Here is a 16,843-nt window from a genome sequence, read left to right on the forward strand (position 1 = left end):
TTATTAAAAAGTTTATTTTATTACTTATTTTGTAATAAAAAGAGTCGTAACTATATTTGTCTTTTGACACGTGTTCTGCTGTATATGTATAGATTAAGTTCCCTAAACAAATAATATGACATACTATGCGTACTAAACTTTCCAAACGAACAAATAATCCAACGAATATTTTCTTATCACAAACACATTCCAACTTTACATACGTCTTGTAAAACTTGTTTCTTATATAACCTTTTTCTATACGATAGGTCGAACGTTCAATGACGATTATTCTTTTAATTTTCTTATGAAACTTACATTAAACAGCAAAATCAAGACACGAAAACACGCACACAGACACGTGCCAAACGTCACGTAAAACAGTGAGCTGTACCATAATATACCTATTTACTTGTCTTAGTATCATCGTATTTGCAAATTCCTTTTAAAAAATAAATAATAGCTAGCTGTCGCCGGCTCCGGTCCGTGCTGAATAAAAAATAGTGTCCTGTACTCTTATAGAATATGTTTTACGTCTGGGCCTTACAACGAAATTTGATTAGCTATCCAAACATTCGCATTAGTAAGAAGTGCGATTATAGGACCAAAATTATTGTTTTTTTTTTATAATATAAGGTGGCAGACGAGCAAGCGGCCACCTAAATCCACCGAAATGGAAAGCGACCGGTGCCCATAAACATCCGCAATTGCAGATACGTTGCCTACCCTTTATTAACGGAGGGGGAGACGCGCACAAAAAGGACATTTACCGTTCCTATACGTCTCCTCCACCATCAAATCCACTTTTACTTCCCATCCATTCTTATTAAAAAAGGGTGGAAAGGGAAAGGGACTAAAATTAAGCCTCCGGCACCACACTCATCAGACGAAACGCTGAATTGCTTCCACTTCAAGCCTGTTTTCTGTATGGTCGTGGTATTACACCGGAGCCGACCCATTCGTGCGAAGATGTTAAAGCGGGCTCCACCACTGTTATGATTTCGTATTCATATAGTATTTTATATTGTAGTAACAACACAAGTAGTAGTAACAAGTTAAGTATTGACTTGTTATTGGCTTACCGTTTTTTATGCCGAGGTACATCAAAGAAACAAATAAAATACGAATTTAAACATTATCAATAACTGTAAAAGTTATTCGCTATTTTAAAGTTTACCGTAAGCTTATACGTGTTTTAGAACTAGCCTTTATGGTAATATTTAATTTATCACATATGTCTGTTATTTGCACTAAGGCGAGGGCAGGTGTGGGTATTTGTTATTAGCGAAACACTTTTGAAGACAAGAAAGATAAGTTTTGTAAGACAGTATCTTTGTGTTTGAAGTTTTTATTTTTTTCTAAATTTTAGTCGCACCAAAATTGATTAAATCCAAAAGTATATGTCTCAGTCCAGGTTTTCTTAAGTTATTTTGTAGCTAATTTAATTTGATTTTCTAATGTAATTAAATACAATAGCGAAACAAAAAAACTAAGGTATGAATAACCAAAAGCAAAAAGTGCGATAATCGCATATTTTAAATAAGATTAAAATCAGACGAAACTCGAGAAAAATCTTTACAAAAACCTTTATTAAAATTGGCGGGAAAAACAATTTGCAAACCGGAATGCGTCTTATTTAGCCAATTAAATTGTTATTGTATGTAGTTAAACGAGAAATAATAATGAACAAAGTCCAAGGAGATCGTATATCTATTTGCGTCAAGTAATTAATATTTTTTCTTAAAATTATCTTGATTTTTTTATCTGTTGATACTGGCACGTAACAAGTGGCTGAACGGTCGAATATTTTCGCCTCTCGGTCCGCCAAAAAAGTTATAAGGCCATTGAACTTGCATCATACTTGCGTTGGGTCGTGATAATTTTGGTTTTGTAAGACTTAATTTTTGTTTTACGACTTTAAAGTGTTTTGTACAAATGATTATTTATGAACATAAATACATTTTAAGTGTCTTTAATTTGTGGCGATTTACCAATTACTTTAATATTTATTTGTGGCTGTGATTAAATATTTGAAACCATGATGTAGAAACTATCGGTTAATAATTATTAATACAGATTAGAAAAATAAGTAATTTCTAAATTTAAAAGAGAATAAAGTTACAAAACTATTACCAATCCATTAAGGAAATGTTTTGATCGGATTTCTTACATAACAGACCTACAAATCTACATTAAGGGACGTTGTTTTTAATATAAACAACATATAGATTATGTAAGTAATGTGGTCAGTAGAGCGAATGTGAGTGCCAACCTTTGAGCATTAATTTTTAAAGAGAAAGAAAACAAAAGCTAGTCAGAATTGATAATTATCAGTAAGATTTTGGATTTTATATAGGTTAATATCTTGAAATCTGCATCTATACTGTTATCATAAAGCGTTAACACACACATCGTCAAGTCATTTTGACATTTGCAATTGATATTTGACACATGTAAACAATAAAATAAAATTTTCATAATTTTATGCGGATGAAGTCGCACGGGAACAGCTAGTAATAATTAAATCTAGTGTACAACACATTTAAATAATTTAAATATTGAACCTGTAATCCGGATTAGAATAGAAAATTAAGTAATTAAGGCATAGACGTAGAGGATAGTCTGGAAGAACACATAGGCTACTGACTTTTTTTTTTAATTCCACGCGGACTGAGTCGCGGGCGAAAGCTAGTTAGTCTATAATTTTAAATAAAAAAAGGAATATTTAAATATCAACTGCTTTGTAAACAGGTAAAAGGTAATTACATATTCGATAGTTGAACGTGAATCGAACTGAAACCGAGAACTTTCCGATAAAAAGTAACAACAGGTTTAACTGGAACATAAATAAAATACTTTGATATGAACACAATAAAACAATGTTCATACATTTAAAGTGTATTTTGGTGCAGAGAATTTGTTGATTGTGAATTTTAAATTGATAAAACTTTGACGCAAAACAATTCGATTATTACTTCAAAAATACTTAGAAGAACATTTAAATTACTTAGTTAGTTTGAATTTCTACAACCAGTATTTAGGTTTTTTTTTAAATTATGTTATCCAGTTCGTGTTAAGGCGATCTTCAATTTATGGTATCCGGGAAATTTGATTACAGCCTGGTGAAGACGTTACTAACGTAAAAATCTTACAGGGTAATTCACTACTGCTAGATTTTTAAATCCTTAGATAGCGTTATCTTGTCTAACCAAACATTAACAAGGCTGCCTAGGAACGTTAAATTTACTAGTCCTATGCAAGATAAGATAAGAAAATTAAATAGACTATGTACTTGAAAATGTGAATTAAAACACTTTTGTATAATTCTAGATTTTACACACATTTTATGTGATCTTTTCTCGATTTAAAAAAAATAGGAATTATAATAACTTTATTTTATTGTTTACATTTGTCAAATTCTCAATTGCAAATGTCAAAATTACCGTTACCATAACCCTGTTTCCTTAATGTTGGCAGCTTGTAGTTTATGGTCCTTTTTTCATATGTATGTTTTTTTCCAATTTATCTTACTAATATTATAAATGCGAAAGTTTAGATGGATGGATGGCTGTTTGTTAGCGTTTGTAGCCTAAACGGCTGAACGGATCTCCATGAAATTTGGCACAGGTATAGAGCATAGTCGAACGCAACGCGGACGAAGTTGCGGGAAACAGCTCGTTTACCCATAAGTTTAACAGCGTGAATATAGCCGAAAGTGTGTCGTAAGGGTAGGGCTTTTTATTACAGAAAAAAATATCCAAATATATGCTGTGATTGCTGACATCCTACGACACCAAGTATTGTGTGTTTACGCTTTATTATATTAGTATAGAAGTATATATATAGATAGTATATATAATATAGATTTGTTAGTTAATGTATTGAAAAACTATCGTCTGTTTTAACATATGTTTGCGCAGTTTGTGTCTACAGGAAAAATATTGGCATTTTAACCTTGATGATGAAATATGCAGATATGACCTTTTAAATACAACTTGACTTGGCAAAGATCGTACTTTTTACACTTGTAAATATGCTTGGAATTGGTTTTCCTTTTAGCTTGTATTTTATTTTTTTAATTATTTTTACACAAAATCACAATAGGCATAATACTTAAACTAAGCTGGATTTGACGGTGGATTTGACGGAGGAGGAGAGAGAGAGGAGTGGAAATGTCCTCTTTCTGTGCGTCTCCTCCTCCGTCAATTAAGGGTAGGCATCTGTAATTACGGATGTTTATGGGCATAAAAAACGATAAAAATTTTGCGCAAGGGCGGCCTTATTGCTATAAGCAATTAACTTTTATTTTGTTGTTATTCTATCTAGTATTATTATATTATTGTGGCCAAAATAATAATTTCATGAAACAAAATAAGTAATAGTAATAAATGTATCGGAATATGATTGTTTTATCATAATTTTAGAAAAATAATCGCCATTTTGGATTGAATTGCTAAATTCTCTTACAATACAGATAAAAATCAATTATTAATGTGTACACTTTTAAAAATAGATGTAACAGATAGAGAAGCCAATTAATAGACTGTGTAAAAGCCGGTAATAAGAAATGTGAAACAATTATCAACATAATCTAATGTTGCAATGAAAATAAAACAGCTAACTTAAACAGTTACAAATAAAACAATCTAATATAACATACGTAGGGTACTTTACAAAAAAAGTTAACACAGATTAAAAAAAGGGCAATGAACCCTTCGTAACCTGTTTATGGGAATTCTAAATAAGCATGTAGTATTTATGCAATTAATGGCTTATATTATACTAATATTATAAATACGAATGTTTAGATGGATGGATGTTTGTTAGCGTTTGTAGCCGGCTGAACGGATTTCGATGAAATCTGCTATAGATGTGGAGGATAGTGTGGAAGAACACATAGGCTACACACGTTTGTTTTTTTTCCACCCGGACGGAGTTCCGGGCGAAAGCTAGTTTACAATAAATCGCAAATTCCAATACTGATGCAGGTAATTCATCCGGCCCGTCTCCAAGACAGCCCCTGTCAGATCTTGTTTTGTTTTTTGTAAAACAGGTTCCAATTATGCGTTATTTTTTGCATCATGTAACACGATCGATAACATGCTTGGTTAACTTTTATATCTCTAAACTATAACAAATATAGACAAACCATTTAGCGTTACAAATATACAAGAGAATCAGTTTCTTCTGATATTTCAATTTTACATAGTAATATTTGCTTTAACACAATCAGATATTCTCTTAGATATAAACCATTACTCTTTGATGTAATAGCTAAAAGAGGATTCCCCGAATGTTTACCTACTAGGCTTGGATTATTCCCAAACGTCTCTTCACTCTGTCCCCACGTGGCGACATTTGAGAATAAAAAGTTTCATCCGTCCCACCTTTAAGTCCTACTATCACAAATAAGGTGACAGATAGAACCATTAAGAAAGAAAATAATTTTTAACCGTCCCCTCTTCGCCACGTGGGGACAGATCGGGGTGATGGTTGGGGTAATCCCTAGGCTTTGCAATCTAAAGTACCTATTTTAAATAAATCTCTAATTATTTGTTAAATTGAAATTCACTATCTCTGTAAATAGTCAATTGCCTTGTATTTGTTTTCCATTGTTTAATTTTATTCCATGTATTGCAAACATTTATTGTTCATTGACCTTTCAAACAGGTGTAGGGGTAACTTAAGTACACAAATCGTGTTATTGCTTTGTTGAACTTGAACTTGGATAAACTTATCGTTTAATTATAATCAGTAGATATATAATTTACTTATATACATTTGTCTAAGGCCTAATAAACTTAATTATGGTTCTGACGGTGGAAGATTCCCTTTGTCATCGCGCGATTTTACTATTTGAGTTGGAAGCCCGGAGTTTTTTTTGTAAATTCTCACATAAATTTTCCGATATTGTATTTTTTAAAGAATTTGATCCTATCTAAAATAATTAAACAAAACATTTTATGGCCATTGTTTCAAAATAATGGTTACAAGTCTCTGAGAAGCTACAACATTGTTGGTATCAAAGTATGCTGTGGGCAGGTGGGCTGGCCTGTGGCTAATATGCAGCGGTCATATACATGCACTGGGAGGCCGCAACCCTTTTATGATGCGGGGGCTTGGAGTAAACATGATAAGGTACAGTACACACTAAGTTGAAATTATATTACTGAATGTTTCTATTAAAAACATGTTTAAAAAAAATTTAATTAAGAACATGCAGAATGTATAATTCGTCCATAATCGATTAACTTATTTAGTGAGTAAACCTTTTAGTTCCTTAGTTAGGCTTCTAAGACGGGATTTCGTCCTGGACTTATACGGATTCACAAGGGCGCAAAAATTTACTACCGGGAATACCGGTAGCTATACCGGAAATGCTAATTTCCTATCAGAAATAACAGATCATAGGAGAAAAAAAAAACAAATTTTATAATTATACATAAAACTAGGTATGTAAAGTTTGTTTTTAAACTGATTTTTAATTATATAACATGATTCTTATGCGGCTGTTTTAGCACACCAGTCTGTTTGCACCTTTATGTCATAATCTTTAGGTCAATGATAATGCTATGCCAGACTGTTGTCGTACATAAAAATTGTTCAAGAGTTTGCAATAAAATTTTATTACCATTACAACCATGAACATACTGAAAATGTAGGGAAATTCATGACAGTAAATTGTTATATGTAATTATTATTTTTTCTACTAACCTAATGAATGGCAGATGAGAGTTATCACATTAAAATATATTTCACTAGCTTTTGCTCGCGACTTCGCCCACGTGTAACTAAAAAAATATAGCCTATGTTACTCACAGATAATGTAGCTTTTTAATGATGAAAGAATTTTTTAAATCGGTCCAGTGGTTTTTGAATTATTTCAATACATACAAAAATTCAAAAATACAAATGTTTCCTTTTTATAATATTAGTATAAATAGTGTAGATGAAGGATTTTCATATGGCGCGGAAATTAGAAATTCCTTGGTTTACATAAATGTAAATTAAGTTCAGTCGTACACGTGAAATTCAAATACTTCTTAGTCACGACTAAAATCTATGCAATCTGTTTATTACTTGGACGGTATCGAATGTTCACAAATAATATTTTGCTAGTTACTTTTTGTATACTATTACTAGTATTTGAATATTATAAAATTGCGATGAATTTTCAAGGAATGTTTTTCGCAATAAAGCTTATAAGTCGGATGTAATATATTTTATTTTCTTATACCTGAGTTAAAATACGTAGAAAAACTATATAAAAATGAGTTAACCTTGAAAACGCAGCGTTATCGTACACCTGATTAAATATAATGTAAACTCATTTGTCTCGACACTGGCACTATAAGAATTAACCACGAACACTTAATAAAAAAAACAACACATGACAGATCTTTGACAGTTCTATTTTTTAAACGCACATGAATTAGGCAAAGGTTTTCGGGAACGGTAGATTTTTGAAATTAATTCGTTATTGTTTTCGCGTTGGCGCGAATCTACAAGCGCGTTGGGGACGCGCGTCGCGTGCACCGCCACACAACTCAATGCGTGAATAAGTTTGCTCTCGTGAAAACAAACTCGGTGCCACCGTAATTCATTTTTAACCGCGGCTTCTCGATTTAAGACGTGAAAATTTTCGCGTTATTCATTATTAATATTAGATTAACTATACAAGGATCGTAGCAAAATATCTAATACAAAGGTCAAAGAATTTTGTTGATGTTTTCTATGAAATAATTGATTAAACATAAGATCAGAGTTAATGATAGGATAATAAAGATGAAATATAAAAGAAGAATTGTATAGCGGAGTGGCCATTGTGGTCGGTAAGCCTATGGGCATTAGATTGATGACATAAGTAAATAGATTTTTTGAACGTAACTAAATCCGTTCACCTCTGGAGCTCCATGATTTATAATTTAAACATTAAAATATCAAAACTCACGTCTTCAAAAAATGCGTTACCTAAAATGCAAACGTTAGTATTTCAAAATTTTAATGGGCGATTAAATTAATTAACAATTTCCTACAGAAACTGTACATGTGGGGCTTAACGGTGATTTCTAATTGCATTACTGCCGAAACACGCGCTTCCATTTAATCCTCGTTTAATCCACTGATTAAACTGAGATTAAAACAATGTGTAACCGGACGCAGCGCTAGCGGTTGTCAACGAAATGAATTATTAGCAGTTATCTTTTAATTGGGCTACAATTGTATAATGAAAAAGTTTAATTTTCTCTTCACGATATCGCCAGTACTGTGATATATCTGCACTAGATATGTTTAAGACAATCTGACAATTTTTCATGGGTTTTTCATTAGTAACTTTGGTATATTAGTAACAATTAATTGTTTTTTTTATATTTTTTATAATTTTTAACAATTGACGGATGATAGTAATTTGGAGGAGAAATCCCAGTTCGCCGACCTTCCGGGTGGGGAGATGTTGAACGTAAATATTCTCTTACTCGTAGAATGTTACTTCTTGTTAGTCTAATTTTGATACTCTTTGTATTCTTTGCGGTTATTTTTGAAGACCTAAGGGACTGAAAATCATTAAGCACAAGCATGTTTAAAAAATTTGTGTGCAATGTTTAATAAATTAATTTGTATATAAATTCAAAGCACAATGTCATTTATTCTGATTTGCTATATGTGAGATTGCGGCGGCCGAAGATCAAGGCCTCATGACGACGGCACGTGATATTCTGAAGAATTATTAATTGTTTTGTTTATATTTTATTATAATCTGTAGTTATATTTAGTTACTATTCAGTGACAATGTTATATTCATATATTGATCGAATAACAATCACATAGACGTTGGTAAAAATCTTCTATGATCTAATATTATATGGTTCTATAGACTTAAGAAAAACAAAAAAAAAACTTTAACTTAAACAAGTATCTACATAACATTACCTCGTTATCAACTTTCTCGACTTCTAGACTAGATTTTTTAACAACCTCATAGAAGTGTTCCTATATCAAAGAAATCGATTAAATATCAAATCACTGAGATCTCCAATAAAACACTAACTTATTAGATTTTTCGGTTAAAGAATTTTTATGATTGTGACAATAATTTCTGTACTAACATTTCTAACTATTACTTAGAAGGAACACCAGCGGTAGTAATAGAGTTTTTATTTGTGACTGAATGGCCACTGTTTGCCTTGAAGAGGCATTTACAGATTCGCCGGGCTTGAGGTGGCCGAGCGCAGATGGCGCTTAGCCTAAACCTCGTTTATGAGTAACTAAGCTCGAGGGTTCCTTTAGGAGCCTCGGCATGGGCCGTTGCATCGTTATTATTATCGTATTGAAGTAATAGAGTGCAGTCGACTTGTAGTATGCGCGTGCGCCGGACAGAGCGAATCGATATCACCGGCTGACGGTAAACAGCTACCCACCAAATACTAAATTAGTTTCCTATTGAAGCCCGTAAAAACAGATTGTTATAATTAAAAAAATAGAATGACTAATCATACTAATGTTACAAACACGAAAGTTTAGATGGATGTTTGTTAGAGTTTTTAGCCTAAACGGATGAACGGATTTCGATGAAATTTGGTGTAAACGTAGAAGATAGTCTGCGAAAACACATACACTTTTTTTTATTTCCACGGGAACGGAGTCGCGGGCGAAAGCTAGTTTATAAACATTTTTTCGGTTTTATTTAAACACAATGAAGATAATTTTTGCTCATCTAGTTTGTCAATCTTTATTTAAACGGAACAAAATCACGTATAATTTTTAATACTTTATCGGGTATCAAATACCTACTTTAGGATTTGGCACTATTTTTTGCGGCCGGCCGCTTGCCAGTCGCCAACCCTACTTGGGAATTCAATTTTTAATTTTAATTTTTAATACTTTATGTAAAGGTAAAATACGTATATTTTTTAAATGGGCAAAGATATCACAGAGTTCTTTGTTTCATCTAGTAATTAATATCCCCAGCTGCTAAATTAATTTTAATAAAAAAGACGCTTTCCACATTGTACCAACGGAAGGTCGTATATTGTTTGCAAAAGCCTAATTATTTGTCTTTCAATTTGTTTTTTGATCATTTTAACTGGAAATAAATAGAAACTTTTTTTATATTTCATGGCCATTAATTGTCTAGATAATATTGTTATAGTTTCACTATAGTTTTTAGTCGCAGTATTAGGTTTTCTAAAGAGACCTAATTAGCTTATTTATACTAGTAAAGAAATCTAAACTATCATATTTAAATGGACAAATATCAGCTAAATCCCACCAATTTGTATTTGGACAATTTTCCATCATTTGTTTTCAATTATGACTTTATGTAACATTCTAAAGACGTATAAAAAAAACATATGCATAACCAGACCGTATTGACCCAGAGACTTGCGCTGACACCAGTCGGACAGGTTAAATACTTATCACCTACTTGCAAAAGGTTATGTAACTCGTAACCTCAAAATTATTAATGAGACCGAAACCGATTTTAAAACCGAATACGTTTCGAATACTTTAATTAGAAGAATACTGGCTGAAAAGAAAACATAGATGTTCACGATTAAAAAAAAATATTTAAAATAAGAAGTAAAATGTCACTTTTCATCATTTTTACAATAAAAATGGTTCTTGCATATTAAATTTTATACTCCGGTTTATTCGTTATTCTCATTTAAACACCTTTTTCTTAGTTTTAACATATTTTAATCACCGATTAATTTTACCATACTTTTAAGAATGTTGTTAGTAGTAGCATATTAAAAAGAAATTTATATTAAAGTAATGGTTGAAATACACAAGCCAGAAAAATGGTGTAGCTGCTATCATAACATTGGCAGAATGGATTCACACCAGTAAAATTATTAAGATCGTATGAGCAATATGTGTTTCGTTTTGTAACCCCCTCTATATCTCCCTCGACTTGCACATAACTGTCACAAAACAAAATTTCATGGTAGCTACTTGTATGCCAGTTGGCATGCTGGGCGTTCACACTTGCCTGTAGCTGGCACGTTAGCACGTTAGCATGCCAGTTACTAGCGTGTGGATTCTCTAAACCAATATGTACGCTAACACGTTGACAATATTTTTTTTATTAATGTTAGATCTTACATGAATTAAAATCTTGTAAAATTGTACTCTCGTTAACGTTTCGATACTTAATCGAATACCGACGAAATGTTAACCCGATGACTGTTACGTAGTCTGTTATTCTCTGCAATAATTTGTTATGCATTACATGGATCCATTACCACAAACAATAACCAATTTATTAATATATACCAATAACTTATTTACTTTCTACTTTGACATACAATTTTGGACAATTTATGCAAGTTTAAAATAATTTTATTGTTACAATCGTTTTTTTCTAAACACTTCATCTTAAAGGTAACCAAAGCAGCAATCATCATCAGCACACTATTCGTCCCCACTGAGGGACTCCGAGCCTACACTAAATAAAGGTGGCCCACTACGGGTTGACTTCAAACAAATCTTTGATTGTCTTCTCCGATGTGTAGGTTGCATTACGATGTTGGTAAGAACGGCAGATCTGTAGACTACATAACCTCAAAATTTTGACGTCTGTCATTTTAATGGGTAGTAAAAAAGTTCAGTGTTTGCGGTTCGTTTCAGTATTTAGCCGAAAGACGTTTAAAACTTTAGTAACCTGTAATTAGAGCCGTAAAGTAAATTCGAGGGGTGGTATCATGTAACAAGGAAGCAGGCATAAACACAGACTTCCTTTAATAATACTTGTCGATTAAATTATTGATTTGTCACATACTTTATTAATAAAAATGGACTTGTGGGTGACAAAATATGTTTTTTGCATTGTAATAAAAAGAAATAACTTTATAGTTTATAGGTATATTTTAACTTCTATTGTAGAAAATCACATTCTAAAGACAACTTTCGCTTCAACTTAAAATAAAATATTCGCAGTTTTATCGTAAAGATTAAACGTATAATAAAATAGAAAGTACTTATTGGCATTTATTTATTCTACAAATAACAAGCTTTTCCTAATCTAGCTAACTCGCGATATTATACACTAGTCTCAATTAAAGATAGCTACAAACATTTTAGTAAAGATTTAAGATTCCAATTTTATTAGTGCAGAATTTAAAAATTCCGTGAACTCCAATATGACTTGCGGATGGTCACCTAGCGTTTCTAGTGACTGGAAATCTTACTTAATCTATCTTTCCCAAAAAACGCAACGTATCTTTGAAAGAGCCTCTCTTCACTGATAGCAAAAAAAACTTTCCCTGTACCTATATCCGAACTTAGAAAATCCTAAATCGATATAATAGGTTAAATGTTTTCCCTATAATTTCACAATTATTCGGTTTTCCGGTTAGAAATATAAATGCCAAAGTATTGGATATTCATAGATAAATGCTAAAATACCAGTCACATACTATATTGTGCAACAAGTAAGTTAGCGTTAATGATAATGATGGTTAAAGCATAAAGCATTCGTCTTGTTTCGAAGTGACAGGAGCGATCGTACGCCACCTGGCGGCGACCACGCAAGGTGCACGCGTAATGCTATGGTACAAGTCACAGGAGGTACCTGTACTAATTTGGAAAAATTAAAATAAATTAAATCAGTAACATCTAGACTGGAGTTCCAACGTTACTTAGGATACTATAACTAGTTTCATACGGTGATTTAATAAAAAAATCTGGTTTTTCTATATTTTTATAATAAAATGACGCTATACGCAATACGACTTTGTAAAATAATTGGCATGTCAATTTTAAAACTAACTAAGAGAGATGAGAAATTAATATTTTATTAAAAAAAATCCACTATCTTATAACTTGGGCTACACCTTACCATTATGATGAAATTATTTTTCGCAACCACTGCTCCTGAACTTTTGTCATTATATTTGAATTTGTTAAAAATTATGCATTGGAATATATCGTTAAAATCGTAAATAATATTGCATGATGGCACAATGAATGATTTGACCTCTAAGACCAAAAGGTACTACGGTAAATTGACCTATAATTTTTTTTACATCTGATCCTTAAATTAAGCTTTTTAATTTCAAGCATATACATTATATAGTTTTTATTAACTGTAACAATTTTAACATACGGTAATATCGATTTCTTAATATAATTAGTATAACATCTAGTCTAAGAAACAACGTAAATGATCTGAGAATCGCCAAGATTTTCCCATGACTGCGACATTTTCCCAACAACTTTCATAATGCCAACTGCCACAATTTTATTATTCTACTTTCTTCCTATGTTTGATGATATTTTTCTTAAATAGGTAATTTATCATAGAAATATGAGTTAATCATACTAATATTATAATGCGAAAGTTTAGACGGATGCTTGTTAGAGTTTATAGCCTAAACGTCTGAACGGATTTCGATGAAATATGGCAGAGATGTAGAGAATAGTCTGGAAGAACACATAGGCTACTCACTTTTGTTTTTTTTAAATTCCACGCGGACGGAGTCGCGGGCAAAAGCTAGTTTAAATGACAAAGATCAAGAAACCAAATGACAACATCGAGAAATGTTAATATTTGATTCGAAATTCGAATCGAATATTGATTTTCGAGAATATGCGATTCGAAATTCAAATAGAATAATTCTTTCTTTTATTTAAATTTCTAATATTCGAATTTTTTTTTTTCGTGCCAATCATATTTTTATTCAATTCGAACGCTATTCGCACACACAATCTAAAACCAAATCCGACGAAGCGTTATAAATCAGTAAACGTAATATGTTCTTTATACAAGTTTGACTACTTTTTAATTCACTTCAGTAAAACGAGCCGTACGCTCAACAATATGCGTTTGGTTTTTTTAACTTTGAGGTTATGTTTTGCGATCCCACGCTCGCTGGGCTACTTACTCTATAAAAAGTCGAACAATCCTAGCCCGGATCGTGTCGGGAATTGAGGACCATTTTATGGACTTAACTTGAGTATACTTGAGGACACAAAAATAAGTCAATTTATTTTAATTTAAGCAATAACGTATTAAGATTTCTATGACTGTTAAAAGTAGCTTTGAGTAATAAACTCGACTGGATTGGCTACAAAGGAGTCATATGGGAGTAGAAATAAAAAAGTGGCCTAAGATTTGCAGTTATTCTGTGTAGCTGTAACATCTACGGTTTAATTATGAAAATGGCTGTTGAATCTGTTATTTAATATTTTTTTAACAACTAATGTGGTACATTATTTTGTCCTAAAGTGTACAGGTAGCGTACTGAAGGCGTTATGGGAACAAACGATAGCTTTATTAACTTGCAACAACCATGCCACCGACTTGCGACGACCATTGCACTCCACTATAAAAATGTAACATAATTCACTGCAATTATTTTAATCAATTGCAGTGTTTTAAAAATTCTCTTTCCAACAATAAAATGTCAAAAAGAAATTATTTAATCCATTCAGCAGTCATCATACTTCATACTAATATTATAAATGTGAAAGTTTAGATGGATGGATGGATGGATAGATGGATGTTTGTTAGAGTTTGTAGCCTAAACAGCTGAACGGATTTCGATGAAATTTGGCATAGATATAGGAGATAGTCTGGAAGAACACATAGGCTGTTCACTTTTATTCTTTTCAATACCACGCGGACAGAGTCGCGGGCGAAAGCCTGTTTATTATAATCTCCACAACTGTTTAATTTTAACTCGCTTTGATTCCTATGAACTTGTGAGGTGCGCACACTACTCGATTTTTAGTTGTGCAACTAAACAGTTGAATTGGCTGAGAAACAATCGACAATCGCACAACAGCTGTGCTATAATTTAGACAAAAATATGAGCTCAAAAAAACACGAATTTTCAGTATAAGTAAAACGGTGTCGATTTCACCGATTATTTTGCAAGACGTATGCTTGTAAGTACAGTAAATGTTACATCCTCTATTTTTTTTATATTATATCCAATTCCGAAGAATTGTACATTTTTTTAAATTGTATAAAGATACGAAATGAATATATTAGAGGAAGTTTGATAGCCCCAGTGGTTGAGAAAATAAGAAGTAAAAGGTTAGAGTGGTAAGGGCATGATATGAGAAGGGATGAATCGCATGTAACAAGACGGACGTTAGTTATGAATGTGGAGGGGTACATCGGTAGAGGTAGACCTAGAAAGAGATGGATGGATTGCGTGAAAGGTGACATGATCAAGAAGGGGGTGATGACTGAGATGACGGATGATAGTGTGTTTTGGAGGACGAAAACCCGGTGCGCCGACCCTACGGGAGTAAGATAAGGCAGGGGAGATGATGATGTACATTTTTTAAAATTGAATATCATAATTCTAAACGTAATCAACCATTTGTCAGATTTACAGATTGCTCGAATATTGTGTTGTTAGTTCATACTTATTTGAATTAAATTGAAGACACTTTAGACAATCTTAAGATTGTTTACATATGCTTTAACTGACAGTTAAAATTGTCGAATTGTTAAGTATAACCGTGCGTGTATAAAATTTTAACTTAACAAAAGTTTAACAAGCAAGTTAAAATTTTGCCTACATACACATAGTTTTAAACAGTTTGACTCTTCAGTTCAAATTGTCAGTAAGAACTGAGAAGTAGCGGGCTTTAGTTCAATACGAATGATGGTGAAAAGTTCCCGCTATTTTACATGAAATGCCTTAATATCGGAAAAGGCTTAATTAAAAACGAAATGTTTTTTTTTATACAAAAAATCATGTTTATCGTAAGTTTTTATTAATATTTTATTTATATAGAGATGACATCAACTTATAAAACTGATCGATGTAAGAATACGAGACGCGAAAAAACCTGTCCGTGGTAAAATTATCTCATTCTCGGTTACGGCAAAAAGTTGTACAAGTAATTTAAGTAATGGTTGTTCAGACGAGTTGGTTTGGGAACTTTGCCCTCTATATGCTGTTGATTACAACAAACTTGCCATTCTGTACTAAATTACTTTTTAATAATTATAGTAACTATAGCAAGTAAATACAAAAGAGACATATTGATGATAATTGTAGATATAATTTCAAATAAGATAAACCCAGTAAATGCATTAATTTATTCTATCTACAGTATCTATTATATCTGGTAAAAGTGTGAAATAAAATTATTTTAAGGTTAGAATTTCAACTCGTGGGTATACAAGTCACAATAAATGCATGCAACATGCTTAAATATCAGCGAGGAAGCTAAAAATAAATAGATATGAAAAAATAAGACCTTTTACTCCCCGTGCACTAACTACAACATTTCCAGAATCTAGTATTTGTGCTAAAAAGCTCTCTTCTGTTGTGAAACATTAGAATAGTGCTAATCAATTTTCTGCAGGCGTTTTTTGTGCTATAATACCGCCAACAGTGCTATCAAATGTTCTGTAAGGGTAATGTGCTTAAACGTGACAACAATACTAATAAAATTCCTGCAGACGCTTTTTGTGCATGCTAAGTCTCGAATCAGTCTCCGTGTCTTACGTGAGAGCGCGTCTCGTAGCGCGGTGGAGAGTATGGACAACGCACCGCGTAGTTTGGCGTGATGGCGCTCGAACATCTTTGCATCTACAAGACAAGTCTTTCAAAACAAACGTCCGTTTTGTATCGAATACATACTTTGCTAATCAAAAGTGTCAGGCGCTGCGAATTAATTGTTTCATACAGTATGTATCAACCAGTAAATTTACCAGTAAATATTATAAATGCGAAAGTTTGAATGGATGGATGGATGTTTGATAGAGTTTGCAGCCTAAACGGCTGAATGGATCTCGTTGAAATTTGTCAAAAATGTAGAGGATAGTCTAGAACACATAGGCTATTTAGATTTGCTTTTTTAAATTCCACGCAGACGGCGTCGCGGGCTATAGCTA

The 16,843-nt window shown here is 32.4% G+C and overlaps 1 protein-coding gene across 1 annotated transcript in view; it reads right to left on the bottom strand.

Moving 5' to 3' along the window:
- Positions 1 to 16,559, bottom strand: part of LOC106111875 — a 34,643-nt gene extending 18,084 nt beyond the window's left edge. The window contains exon 1 of the mRNA XM_013294052.1: positions 16,455 to 16,559. Within this exon, the coding sequence (XP_013149506.1) occupies positions 16,455 to 16,530 (76 nt within the window). The 5' untranslated portion in view covers positions 16,531 to 16,559. The remainder of the gene's footprint in view (positions 1 to 16,454) is intronic.
- Between the last annotated feature and the right edge of the window lie 284 nt (positions 16,560 to 16,843).

Source organism: Papilio polytes, unplaced genomic scaffold, assembly GCF_000836215.1.
Source record: "Papilio polytes unplaced genomic scaffold, Ppol_1.0 DF824146.1, whole genome shotgun sequence".
NCBI classification, from domain to species: domain Eukaryota; kingdom Metazoa; phylum Arthropoda; class Insecta; order Lepidoptera; family Papilionidae; genus Papilio; species Papilio polytes.